Source organism: Aquarana catesbeiana, linkage group LG07 (assembly GCF_042186555.1).
Source record: "Aquarana catesbeiana isolate 2022-GZ linkage group LG07, ASM4218655v1, whole genome shotgun sequence".
Lineage (NCBI taxonomy): Eukaryota > Metazoa > Chordata > Amphibia > Anura > Ranidae > Aquarana > Aquarana catesbeiana.
The window spans coordinates 198,520,205-198,534,932 of NC_133330.1; the positions used below are offsets into that span (position 1 = coordinate 198,520,205).

The 14,728-nt window shown below is 41.7% G+C and overlaps 1 protein-coding gene across 1 annotated transcript in view; it reads right to left on the bottom strand.

Annotated features, from left to right (window-relative positions):
- Positions 1–14,728, bottom strand: part of NEK7 (NIMA related kinase 7) — a 242,607-nt gene that overhangs the window by 52,431 nt on the left and 175,448 nt on the right. The window contains exon 7 of the mRNA XM_073592966.1: positions 10,544–10,651. Coding sequence (XP_073449067.1) covers positions 10,544–10,651 — 108 coding nt within the window. The remainder of the gene's footprint in view (positions 1–10,543; positions 10,652–14,728) is intronic.

The following is a 14,728-nucleotide window of genomic DNA, read 5'->3' on the forward strand; positions in this document are numbered from 1 at the left end:
GCAAGCAGTTAAACAACGTTGTGGGGAAAAAAAAACAAACAAAAAAAAAGACACACTTTTTTTCCCCCTTTATTTTCGTAATTTTCCAAAGAATTTTGGCACAAAATTACAACTTCAAAGAACTCACCATGCCTCTTAACAAATACCTCAGACTGTCTAGTTTTCAAAAAGGGGTCATTTGGGGGGTATTTGTACTGTTCTGGCATTTTACGGCCTTGTGAAAAGAGATAGGCAGTCAATACATCAGGATTGATCAATTTTCCAATATATAGTATATACCACAGTTAGCAGAGTCTATAACTTTCACACAGACTAACTAATATACACCGATTTGGCTTATTTTTACTAAAAACACATAGCAGAATATATATTGGCCTACATTTATGAAGAAAGAGAATTTGCAAAGATAACAAATGAAGAAAAATTAGTTTATTTTAAACATTTCTGTATTTTTTGGTTTACAAAGCAAAAAAATAAATAAAAACCCAGTGGTGAATAAATACCACCTAAAGAAAGCTCTGTTTAGGAAAAAAATATAACATTTTTATTTGGATACAATATTGCATGGCTGGGTAATCATTATTCAAAGTGTAACAGTCCTGAAAGCTGAAAATTGGCCTTGGCTAGAAGGGGGTGAACGTGCCTGGACTTGAGGTGGTTAAATATGTGCAAAAATGCTCTGGCAACTAAATAGTTGATGCTGACCTTCAGGAAAACAAAGTCCTCCTTTGGGTTAACTGCTCCTTTATTTCGAAGGGACCAGATAAAGCAGCTTTACTGATCTTCCTCCCACAGGCTCCTCTGCTAATGCCCTGCACTCCAGCAGTCAGATGCCCCTAACATTGTAGAGAGACTGATGCAGAGATCATAGCCCTGTACTGGAAGCAAGGATGCCGAGAAACCATCAACCGCCGAAGCACAGGGGAGCACTGTTTGCCAGGGAAGCGGAGGATCAGGTAAAGTAACAGATCTTTTATGGTCCCTTAAACTAAATGGGCATTTAATCCCTGCAGTGTGAGCGCAGTCCCACTGCAAGGGAGGACTATTACTTTTCACAGAAGTGGGCTTTAAAAAGTAGATGCTGCAATGACAGCTTAAAAATAGGATTTTTATAACAGCTTACCTTGTAAAATCCTTTTTTTTTTTTTTAAGTACATCACGGGACACAGAGCCATAGTATTTACTATGTGGGTTATAGGCCACCTTCAGGTGATGGACACTGGCACACCCTAAGACAGGAAGTCCACTCCCTATATAACCCCTCCCACTACTGGGAGTACCTCAGTTTTTGTAGCAATGCAATACACATGTAAACCAAAAAGAAGGGAGGGACCTCTGTGTCCCGCGATGTACTTCAAAGATAAGGATTTTACAGGTAAGCTGTTATAAAAATCCTATTTTCTAATTGTACATCACGGGACACAAAGCCATAGTAGTTACTATGTGGTATGTCCCATAGCAATGCCAACTGAAGGGAGGGAGACACAACAAAAGTAGGGCACCATGAGACAAGAGGACTTATACCTGCAGTACACTGCGCCCAAAGGCGATATCCTCATGACCTTTTACATTTACTTGATAGAATCTGGTAAATGTATGGACTGAAGACCAAGTTGCAGCCTTGCAGATTTGAGCCATGGAGGCTTGGCGATGCACTGCCCAGAAAGTACTAACAGCCCTGGTGGAGTGTGCTTTGATTTGAAAAGGTAGAACTTTCCTCTTCAAACCATAAGCTTGAACAATCACTTGTCGAATCCATTTAGAAAAAGTAGATTTTGATGCTGCCTGTCCTCTTTTAGGACCTTCAGGCAACACAAACAAAACATCCGTTTTTCAAATCCGAGCAGTCGCCTTTAAATAGATTTTGACTGTCCTCACCACATCAAGAGAATGTAGAGACTTTTCTTCCGCAGAACGGGGTTCTGGGAAAAATAAAGGTAGAACAATATCCTGGTTTAAATGAAAACCTGACACTACCTTCGGTAGAAAATTAGGATGAGGACGCAATACAACCTTATCCTTGTGAAGAATTAAATATGGCTCTTTACAAGAAAGAGCAGCCAACTCTGATACCCTTCTTGCAGAAGATATGCCTACCAGAAAAACTAGTTTCCTTGTCAAAAGGACCAAGGGAATATGTCGTATCGGCTCAAAAGGCTGTTTCTGTAATGCCGACAGGACTAAATTCAATTCCCAAGGGTTCAGGGGTGACCTAACTGGAGGATTAAGCCGTGTTACCCCTTGAATAAAGCTAAAAAAACAAAGAGTGTAAAGCAAGTGGTCACTGCCTGAAATACCACCGATAAGGCTGAAACCTGGCCCTTGGTAGTACTCAAGACCAGCTTTATTTCTAATCCCAACTGTAGAAAGTTAAGGATTGTACCTATGACATACTTCCTGGGGTGCCAACCCCTGGATAGACACCAGGAGACATATGCCTTCCAGATTCTATAATATATGACTCTGGAGGCCGGGTTCCTTGCATTAACCAGAGTAGACACCACTGAACCTGACAGCACACGCTTCTTCAGAATGTGGGTCTCAATAGCCAAACCGTTAAATTTAGTGTTTGTAAAGTAGGATGGAATACCAGACCTTGCGAGAGAAGGTCTTGCATCTCTGCATACCAAGATCTCCTGGGCCACAAGAATCACCGACTTCCCTTCCTGCATGATCCTGCGAAGTCGTGGACGCAGACAGAATAGGAGGGAATGCATAAATCAGTGAGAACCGATTCCACAGGAATAGCAAGGCATCTGTTCCGCATGCTAGCGGATCCTTTGTTCTTGACCCAAAGTTGTTGATTTCTTTGTTAAACCTGGACTCAAACAGATCTACGTCTGGGATCCCCCATCTTTGACATATTGACAGGAAGATATCGGGGTGAAGGAACCATTCTCCTGGGAACTGCTGGCGACTCAATTAGTCCGCTTGTCAATTTTCTATTCCTAGAATGAAGACTGCCGACAGGCAAAGTAAATTGTTTTCTGCCCAAGATAGGATATGATTCACCTCTCTCTGGGCCACACAACTTCTTGTGCTCCCTTGGTGATTGATATAGGCCATTGCTGTGGCATTGTCGGATTGAATCCTGGCAGGACAATTCCATAAACTGAACGTTCAGGCCCTCAGGACCAAGTGCTCTGCCTGAATTTCTAGAATGTTAATGGGCAAGGCCATTTCTGATCTGGGCCACTTCTCTTGGACAGTAGCCTCTTCCAGGACTGCACCCCAACCCAAAAAAGGTTGGCATAGGTTGTTACCACTTCCCAGGTAACTGAGAGAAGGATTTTCCCCTTTGCAGATTTTTGGTTATTAACGATAACCTGAGGCTCCGATGCACCTTTGGAGTCAGACACATTGGGAAATCTAGAGCTTGAACCCTTTTGTTTCAAGCCGATAGGATACTGTTTTGCAGCAGTCTCAAATAAAACTGAGCATAAGGAACAGCCTCGAATGAAGCCACCATCTTTCTCAACAACCTCATGCAAAGCTAAAATTGAAGAATTCATCTTGCTTCGACCAACTGAATCAGTTCCTTTATGGCGCTGATCTTTGCCTGGGGCAAGAATACCCTTTTCTGGGTGTATCTATGATCAGACCCAAGTATTTTAGCCTTCTTCATGGTTTTAAGGAAGATTTCTTCTAGGTTGAGAATCCAACCTAGGTATTCCAGGTAGTTGAATGTGGTGACCATACTTTAGTCTAAGTGGGCTACCGACTGGTCTATCAAGAACAGATCGTCTAGGTAAGCTATAATCGTTGGCAGCCAAGCAAAATCCGCCCTTCTTGGGTTCCCACCACTGCGCTTTTAAATAAATTGATATGATAAAGCTGCCACTTTAAATAAACTGTGAAATAGTGTATTAAATAGTGCCAAAGAAAATTAATATAAGCAGCGCTGTAGTGACACTTCAAAAAGTGATAAAGTGAATGCCTGTTTGCACAGATCTACAACATGAATACATTGCAATAATATCACATATATCACCCTGTGCCACGTGAAAAAAATGATAATAAATGTGCAAACAATAAAAAGTCCATAAAACTTGATGAAGAGGTTAATAATGTGCAGGATTCCTTAAGTTATCCACCACACCCAAGTGTCAGTGATTCCTCTCCCTTGGCACAGGGTGATATATGTAATATTATTGCAATTTATTCGTGTTGTAGGTCTGTGCAAACAGGCATTCACCTTATCACTTTTTGAAGTGTCACTACAGCGCCGCTTATATTAATTTTCTTTGGCACTAGTGCAAGCTATAATCGTTATACCTTGGGCCCTTAAACTGGCTAGAGGAGGGGCCAGAACCTTTGTAAACACTCAAGGTGCAGTAGCTAGACCAATAAGCAGAGCTACACACTGAAAATGAAGATTTTCTACCTTGAAAAGTAGATATTATGGGTGAGCGAGGAAAAAGGCACATGGAGGTATGCATCTTTGATGTCGATTGATGCCAGAAGTTCTTCTCCTTGTAGGATGGAGACTACTGATTGGATTGACTCCATGCGAAAAAAAGAGCGGTTATATTCAGGAATCTAATTCGATTTTTGAGATCCAGAATGTCCATTTGGTTTTGGCACCGTGAAAAAGGGTTTGAACCAAACCCCAACTCCTGCTCTTACATGGGGACCACCATGATCACTTTTTGCCAAAAGATGGTCCAATGCTTGAAAGAAAGACTTCCTTTTCTTTGGATCCTTAGGAACTCTTGATCTGAGATAACAAGGAGACAGGAATGCTTGTAACTCCAGTGTGTATTGAGGAAGTCCCCCATCTGTCTCAACACTCTTCCTGCCAGATCCTTGAGAACTGCAGAAATATTCCCCCTACTCGAGCGAGCGGGGGCCCCTCCTCATAAGGAGGCTTTAGTACTTTGTAGGTTTCCTGTCCAAGACCTCTTTTGTCCCTGGAGTTGACCCCGAGGATTACCTATTGAATTTGACGGCGGAGGCCGTCGTGACTGCCTGGAGGCTGGAGGCCCTGGCACAGGTGAAGGAGCTTGTTAAAATGAAATACGTTTACTCCTTTTCTTAAGTGGCAAAGGGGTACTTTCCACTAGAATTTCTTTGGATGTACAGCCGTTTCACCGCAAAAAGGAAGACTAGCCAGCAGCGTCTTGCATGGCACAAGGCCTGAAGGATAGAATCTCTCATAGCAACTATTGCAAACATAAAGCTGCTAGTAACTTGCCAGATCCTGGGCCTGCTGAACAGGATAACCTTGAGCACCTGTTTAAACTGGTCTCTCAATGATTAACCAATTCCTGTCAGCGCAGGCTGAGACACTCAATCTGCCAGAGAAAAAAAAGTGGGTTTTTTTTTTAATAGGAATTCCAACTTTTTATCCGTTGGATCCGTAAGCATTTGTGCATTGTCTGCCGGACAAGTAAAACTTTTATCCACAGAGGATATAGCAGCGTTAATTGCTGGTATACCCCACTTGTGGCCCTCCGACACATGAAGCCAGCAAAAATGGAGCTTTTAAACATAATCCCGCACTGGACGTTGGAGGACGCCAATGCTGTGCTAAGCCACGCCCCTTCCATCACATTGCGGCCCCTCCTCTCTTTTCAAAAGAGGGTTTTCCCGCGCGAGCGTGGGCCTCCAATCAGACAGGCTCAGCGTGAGTGTGTGCGTGTGTGTGGGGGGGATGGTGAGGAGGAGGCCTGTTACAAGCCGCCGTGCAGGGGGGGTGAAAAAACTGAGCGGCATCGTTTTTGGCTTCCCCCTTGCAGGAAGCGGGGGAGAGCTTTGTCCAGGTTGGGGGGCGTTTCGTGGAAGAAAATCCCCCCAATCTTACTGGAGGTCTGAGCTGCTCGCCGGAGGGAAGCCTGCTGCTTCTGTGACAAGCCTGATGTTTGATGAAAGCATGACAAGGTATGTGCTCTATACAGCCCCCAGTGGTTACTTTTTTAAAGGAGACATTTCTTAAAAAACTGTAAATATTCCTTAGAATCCGCCACTTAGCTTTCCCGTCGCAGTGTTTTCTGTGGCAAAAATCAACAGACCCAATCTTCACCTCTCACGGTGGGCTCCGTTACAAAACCTCCGGGGACCCTCGGGGAACCCACACTCCTGGACCCGTAAAACACCTCCCCAGAAAAAACTTCATGGCTGAAAAAACCAAAGCTCTGGATGCCAGGGTCCAGCTCTCTAAAAGGAGAAGCGTTACAGGAAATATTTTGTTTCTTCAACCACGAGGCCCGGGTACCATTCAATTCGGCCTGAAAAGACACTTTGAATGGATCCGGCTGCATAGCTGGCCCCAGCAAAGATTGCTCCAGTGGAGCTCAGCACAGCACATCTTTACTTGTGACCAACACCTTAGACACTGGCGAAAAAACTGAGTTACTCCCAGTAGTGGAAGGGGTTATATAGGGGAGTGGACTTCCTGTCTTAGGGTGTGCCAGTGTCCATCACCTGAAGGTGGCCTATAACCCACATAGTAACTGCTATGGCTCTGTGTCCCGTGATGTACGATGTGTTTAATAAAAGGACACTAAAAATTTTACATAAGTAATACCATTTCAATCTCTATGTACAACTATGTATTACATCATCTGAATGAATGACTAAAGTTTATGATCGTGTATAAAGAAAAATGTAAACCCAACATTTCTTATTCCTGAAATGGATGTACTGTACCATGTACTTGTATGAACGAGTATCTTGTTCTCTTTTTATCGTTTCCTTTGTGTAAAATACCTGGTGTTCCTGCCAGTCTCTCTGCTTTATCAAAAACTATATATATATTATATATACACACATGGGGACGGAAGGTATTCAGACCCCCTTAATTTTTTACTCTTTGTTATATTGCAGCCATTTGCTAAAATCATTTAAGTTCATTTTTTTTTCCTCATTAATGTACACACAGCACCCCATATTGACAGAAAAACACAAAATTATTGACATTTTTGCAATTGATTAAAAAAGAAAAACTGAAATATCACATGGTCCTAAATATTCAGACCCTTTGCTCAGTATTTAGTAGAAGCACCCTTTTGATCTAATACAGCCATGAGTCTTTTTGGGAAAGATGCAACAAGTTTTTCACACCTGGATTTGGGGATCCTCTGCCATTCCTCCTTGCAGATCCTCTCCAGTTCTGTCAGGTTGGATGGTAAACGTTGGTGGACAGCCATTTTTAGGTCTCTCCAGAGATGCTCAATTGGGTTTAAATCAGGGCTCTGGCTGGGCCATTCAAGAACAGTCACGGAGTTGTTGTGAAGCCACTCCATTATATTAGCTGTGTGCTTAGGGTCATTATCTTGTTCGAAGGTAAACCTTTGGCCCAGTCTGAGGTCCTGAGAACTCTGGAGAAGGTTTTCTCATCAGACCAAAGAATCTTATTTCTCACCATCTTGGAGTCCTTCAGGTGGTTTTTTTTTTTAGCAAACTACATGCGGGCTTTCATGTGTCTTGCACTGAGGAGAGGCTTCTGTCGGGCCACTCTGCCATAAAGCCCCGACTGGTGGAGGGCTGCAGTGATGGTTGACTTTCTACAACTTTCTCCCATCTCCCGACTGCATCTCTGGAGCTCAGCCACAGTGATCTTTGGGTTCTTCTTTACCTCTCTCACCAAAGCTCTTCTCCCCTGATAGCTCAGTTTGGCCGGACGGCCAGCTCTAGGAAGGGTTCTGGTTGTCCCAAACGTCTTCCATTTAAGGATTATGGAGGCCACTGTGCTCTTAGGAACCTTAAGTGCAGCAGAAATTTTTTTGTAACCTTGGCCAGATCTGTGCCTTGCCACAATTCTGTCTCTGAGCTCTTCGGGCAGTTTCTTTGACCTCATGATTCTCATTTGCTCTGACATGCACTGTGAGCTGTAAGGTCTTATATAGACAGGTGTGTGGCTTTCCTAATCAAGTCCAATCAGTATAATCAAAACACAGCTGGACTCAAATAAAGGTGTAGAACCATCTCAAGGATGATCAGAAGAAATGGACAGCACCTGAGTTAAATATATGAGTGTGACAGCAAAGGGTCTGAATACTTAGGACCATGTGATATTTCAGTTCTTCTTTTTTAATAACTCTGCAAAAATGTCAACAATTCTGTGTTTTTCTGTCAATATGGGGTGCTGTGTGTACATGAGGAAAAAAAATTAACTTAAATGATTTTAGAAAATGGCTGCAATATAACAAAGAGTGAAAAATTTAAGGGGGTCTGAATACTTTCCTTCCCCACTGTATATTTTAAACTGAATGGGTCGTTTAACAAGGTGAGGGTTTACTTTAAGCTCATTTATATTCTGAATTATTTTCTCCATTCTTTTCACCTCTACACTGCAATGTCCTTTTACAGTTGTATGCAAAAGTTTAGGAACCCCTGACAATTTCCGTGATTGTCATTTATACATATTTGGGTGTTTAGATCAGCAATTTCATTTTGATCTATCAAATAACTGAAGGACACAGTAATATTTCAGTAGTGAAATTAGGTTTATTAGATTAACATAAAATGCGCAATATGCATCAAATTATGCACGAAATTAGACAGGTGCATAAATTTGGGCACTCTTGTAATTTTGTTGATTTGAATACCTGTAACTACTTAGCACTGATTAATTGGAGCACACAATTGGTTTGGGGAGCTCATTAAGCATTGAACTTCATAGACAGGTGCAACCAATCATGAGAAAAGGTATTTAAGGTGGCCAATTGCAAGTTGTGTGTTCTCTTTGACTCTCCTCTGAAGAGTGGCAACATGGGGGCCTCAAAACAACTCTCAAATGACCTGAAAACAAAGATTGTTCTACATTATGGTTTAGGGGAAGGCCACAAAAAGTTACCGCAGAGATAAAAGCTGTCAGTGTCCACTGTGAGGAACATAGTGAGGAAATGGAAGACCACAGGCACAGTTCTTGTTAAGGCTAGAAGTGGCAGGCCACATAAAATATTGGAGAGGCGAAGGATGGTGAGAACGGTCAAAAACAGCCCACGGACCACCTCCAAAGACCTACAACATCAACTTGCTGCAGATGGTGTCACTGTGCATCCTTCAACAATTCAGCGCACTTTGCACAGGGAGAAGCTGTATGGGAGAGTGACAAGAAAGAAGCCTTTTCTGCACACACGCCACAAATGGAGTCGCTTGAGGTATGCAAATGCACATTTGGACAAGCCAGCTTCATTTTGGAATAAGGTGCTGTGGACTGATGAAACAAAGATTGAGTTATTTGGTCGCAACAAAGGGCGTTATGCATGGCGGCAAAAGAACACAGCATTCCAAGAAAAACACTTGCTACCCACAGTAAAATTTGGTGGAGGTTTCATCATGCTGTGGGGCTGTGTGGCCAGTGCCGGTACTGGGAATCTGGTTAAGGTTGAGGGTCGCATGGATTCCACTCAATATCAGCAGATTCTTGAGAATAATGTTGAGGAATCAGTCTCAATGCTGAAGTTACGCTGGGGCTGGATATTTCAGTCCCCAGACCTATTTTAAGTCCCCAGACCTGAATATCATTGAACATCTGTGGGGTGATTTGAAGTCGGCTGTCCATGCTCGGCAACCATCAAACCTAACTGAACTGGGAGATGTTTTGTAAGGAGGAATGGTCCAAATTACATTCATCCAGAATCCAGACACTCATTACAGGCTATAGGAAGAGGGCTGCTATTTCTATTAAAGGAGGCTCTACTAAATATTGATGCAATTTTTCTGTTGGGGTGCCCAAATTTATGCACCTGTCTAATTTTGTTTTGATGCATATTGCGCATTTTCTGTTAAACCAATAAAACAGAATTTCACTACTGAAATATTACTGTGTCCTTCAGTTGATAGATCAAAATGAAATTGCTGATCCAAACACCCAAATATTTATAAATGACAATCATGGAAATTGTCAGGGGTTCCTAAACTTTTGCATACAACTGTAATTACAAATTTAATTTGGTAATTTACCTAAGTCTGAGCATAATAAAGAACACATTTTGCAGCAGTCTTGCATGTTTTGTAAGGTTATCAGCCTGGGAAGAGGCTATGAATGAAAATCTATGAAGCATTCACATTCTCTCATGCTCCATTTAATTAACTTAACTTACAATATAGTAATAACTTTTCTTATAAAAACACAACTCCATGTTCTAGCATTTCCCTTTCAGAAACATACAGGCATTATGGAGCAGGTAGGGGGAAAAAAGTAACTTCTCTGATTAGAAAGGTCGCGTATTTTGGGACCAAATAAATGGGTTTCTTTTTATGAAGCCCTTGTAATTCTTTATTCATTATACTCTTGGTAAAATTTCTTTCCTTCATAGGCTAGTCCCTGCATTTCTTTCTCCCCTTTAAATCTTAACAACGTAGCCATAAAATAAATAATCAGTGGTTATCGTGGCAGCGGGTTCTTTTAAGTCAGTTCCAAGGTCAGAGGTCGTCATAACAGGAAACTCCTGAAAGCTACGTGAAATTATTAGTGTGCCTCGACACAGGTTAATAGGGCTTTCCGGAGGGGGCTGTGGGTTTCACAGCTGACACATGGCATCAGACTGGGCAGTAAAACACCCACTCAGTACCCGTGCCTCTCAGGACAGCTTACCTAAAGAATGTGCAGCTGTGGTTTTGGAGCTGAAGAAGCGGCCCAAGCCTAAATCCCCCAGCTTCACCACGCCTGTGGCTGTTATAAACACATTGGCTGGTTTAATATCTAGAGGGGAAAAAGTACATCGAAAAATTCAGTATTGAAACAATAAAATCAGGAAGTCTCCATTAAAACATGCATGCAATAATAAAAATACCACTTACTGTCCAGAGATGCAACTTTAAAAAAAAGTAAATGTACAATTTTGTTTAGAACTAAATTTATATCTTGAAATGTATTATTAGGCACTGGTGGACAAAATGAACAAAAACAGCTCTCACGTCGCCTATGATGATTTCCTAAATTCTGTTAGATCCTCCCCCCCCCCCTTTCAAATCCCAAACATGTTATCATTACTAATAATTTACATTTGCACTTGAATTAAAAAATTGCCCTGTATTTAATGCCATACAATTTTCCTTCAATCCTGACCAGTTTTCCAGTATTATTATAATACAGGATTTATATAGCGCCAACAGTTTAGCGCTTTACAACATGAGGGCAGACATTAGTTACAATACAATGTAATACAGTAGGAATCCCTACAGATTAAAAGCATCCTCCACAGCATGATGCACCACCATGCTTCACTGTGGGTATGGTGTTCTCAGGGTGATTTTCTGGATATTTTTGTTTTTCTGTCACTGTTAAAATAAACCTACCATTAAAATTATAGACTGATCATTTGTCAGTGGGCAAATGTACAAAAACAGCAGGGGATCAAATATTTTTTTTCCCTCACTGTAAAACTTGCTAGGGCCGTCCCTAGTGCACACTCCAGATTTTTTTTGGCATTAAAGCGGTCATTATGTGGATCGAAATTTAGCCAGATCAGCACAGACCAGCTGAATTTCCATCCATTTATGGGGACAGTGGTTGTACAGAATGCGATCTGCCGATCATATTATTTCTATATGGGCAGCATCCCAGTTAAGGCGAATACCAAAAATGAAAATATGTAAAAAAGGACTTTAAATATGCACCCCATGAATTATTAAAGTGGAGTTCCACCCCAAAAAAAAAAAATTCATTAATGTACATAAAAAAATTTAAAAAAAAAACACATTTGGAGAATTTTTTTTTTACTCACCTCTAAATACCTGTTGCTAGGGGGTCCCTCGTAGTCTGCCTCCTTCAGCGCCTGGGCTCTTGACACGTCACTTCCCTTGGCACAGGAAGGGAGATTAGCTCTCCCCTCCCTCTAGGCAGTCACCTGGGACACATCAAAGTTTCCCAGATGACTGCACGACCAATCACAGCACGCGGCACGGCTCGCGCATGCGCAGTGGGTGCCCAGTTACAATGCCGGTGCCGCCGAGCGGAGGGGGAGACGACTGGGGCTTCGATCCCCTGCATCACTGGACCCTGGGACAGGTAAGTGTCCGATTATTAAAAGTCAGCAGCTGCAGTATTTGTAGCTGCTGACTTAATTTTTTTTTCTAAGCGGAACACCGCTTTAATTAACCATAAAACAATATAGGTAGCTAAAATGTGCTTTTATTGTATACAAACGAATAAGATCCAACAAATACGGAGTAAAAGGATCTTCTTTTCCAGCAAATATATTCTTGAAAGCTTAAAACATCCCAAAATAGTATATTGCATTCAGGCTACGCATTTCGCAGTTCTGCTTCTTCAGGACTGAGGATGTGCTTTCGTATAAATCCTATAAATAAACGAAGATTCCTCTACAAAAGTAAATAGGCAATGAAATTACAAAAATGTCTATAAACAAAAATACTTATTTTAAAATATTTTAAAACAACTGTCCACCACATCATGACAGAGAAGAAAGAAAGGAAAAAAAAAAGAAAAAGAAAAGTTAAAACATGTATCCATTTATCCCACCATACCCTTACCTTAAAAGAAGTACAGCCAAAGCTTGTTTGGCTGTATTTCTCCTGTGGATCACAGGAGTGATTCATTCAGCACTCCTGTGACCCGTTTTCAGCAGACAGCGAGCTGTAGTTGGCTGTCTGCTGACATCACAGTGCCGATCCAGGCTCGGGCAAGATCGCAACAATGGAGTCGGGATCCACCTACATGCCTGGACCGGCAGACGGCCCAGCCTCTCAGTGAGCCGCTGAGAGCCTGAGCCAGCTGCTCCCAACCCCTCCAAAGCCCAGCGCTCCAGTGAGCGTGGGGGGGCAGAGCAGAGAGCTGTGAGAACCGAGCATTCTGCGGTGCTGGATCACTCGGTTCGCAGTGTTAGAGGCGCCGGGGGTCAGATGCTACATCAACCTAGGTAAGTATGATCCTTAAAAATAAATAAATAAATAAAAAAGCCCATACTTCTCTTAAAACACAGCTGCAAAAATCCAACCCTCGGATTGATCATATTCTCCATCCAGTCTGTGGGAGGAGGGCCACAGAGCCATTTCTAGAAAAATGGCTAGAGATTAACAAGTCTTTAAGACACTCATTCATACAGAGCATTATACAGGGTTCCTAATCCACAAATTGTCTAATAGAATCTTCTGTGAGAAGATGCCAGTGTCTCCATATTACATTCTAAATCACATCAATTTGTTTGCTAAACTAAGTAACAGGTTGCGTTTTCCCCATATTCCTCTTTCTTTCACTGTGGAACAAGTGTTAAGCCTCATGGGCTGTTTTTGGCCCTATGATAGACCCTCTTCACATAATTTTTACTGAACCCTCATATCAGAAATGGGTCTCTTGTTTCCTTGCTTGTAACAAACTCAGAATTGTCAGTGCAGTTTCTCCTGACTCTGATGTACTGATCCATAGGTATCCATCTAATCACATGACGGGGGGTTGCACAGAAGGGCGTACGCAGTTATGGATACGTTTTCTTTTTTTGTGTGTCAAACTCTGTACCCCCGAGACAACTGGTTTACCTGGAGGCTCATTAACAAACATCTTTGCGAGTCTTTGAAAGGGTCTTTTAGAATATGACCAACCTGTGGATGATTGGGTTTTTGTGGCTATTTTTTAAAAAGGTAACGATATTATGATGGGATGGATTATTTTTTCTTCTCAATCATGATGTGGTGGGCAGTTGTTTTGAAATGTATTTTTGATTATGCTTTAGACATTTTTGCAATTTCATTGCTTATTTACTTTTGTAGATGTATTTTCGTTTATCATCAGGATTTATGTGAAAGCAGAACCACAAAACTCGCAGACTGAATGTAATATACCATATTGGCATGTTTTAAGCTTTTGAGAATATATTTGCTAGAAACTAAAGATCCTTTTATTCCATATTGGTTGGATTTTATTAAACACCATCAGCAGATGACATGGCTCCCCAAATTATTATTGACTGTGGAAACTTCACACTGGACCTCATGCAACTTGGATTCTGGGCCTCTCCACTCTTCCTCCAGACTCTGGGACTTTGATTTCCAAATGAAATGCAAAATGTTCCACAGTCTGTGATGATTTGGGGAGCCATGTCATCTGCTTGTGTTGGCCCACTGTGTTCTATCAAGTCCAACGTCATTGCAGCCCTCTACCAGGAAATTCTAGAGCACTTCATGCTTCCCTCTGCGGACCAGCTTTATGGAGATGGTAATTTCATTTTGCAGGGACTTCATACCTGTCTACAATGCCAAAAGTACCAATATCTGGTTTAATGATCGTGGTATCACTGCTTGATTGGCCAACAAACTTGCCTAACCTAAACCCCATAGAGAATCTGTGGGGTATTGTCAAGAGGAAGATGAGACACACCAGGCCCAACAATGCAGATGAGCTGAAGGCCGCTATCAAAGAAACTTGGGCTTCCATAACACCTCATCAGTGCCACAAGCAGATCGCCTCCATGCCACGCTGCATTGATGCAGCAATTTATGCAAAAGGAGCAATGACCAAGTATTGAGTGCATACTATACTGTACATGGACATACTTTTCAGTAAGCCAACCCAACATTTCTGTATTAAAAATCCTTTTTTATTGGTCTTATGTAATATTCTAATTATCTGAGATACTGAATTTTGAGTTTTCACTAGCTGTAAGCCATAATCATCAAAATTAAAAGAAAGAAATGCTTTAAAATATATCACTCTGTGTGTAACACATCTATATATAAAATATATGAGTTTCACTTTTTGAATTGAATTACTGAAATAAATTCACTTTTTGATGATTTTCTAATTGTATGAGATGCACGCACA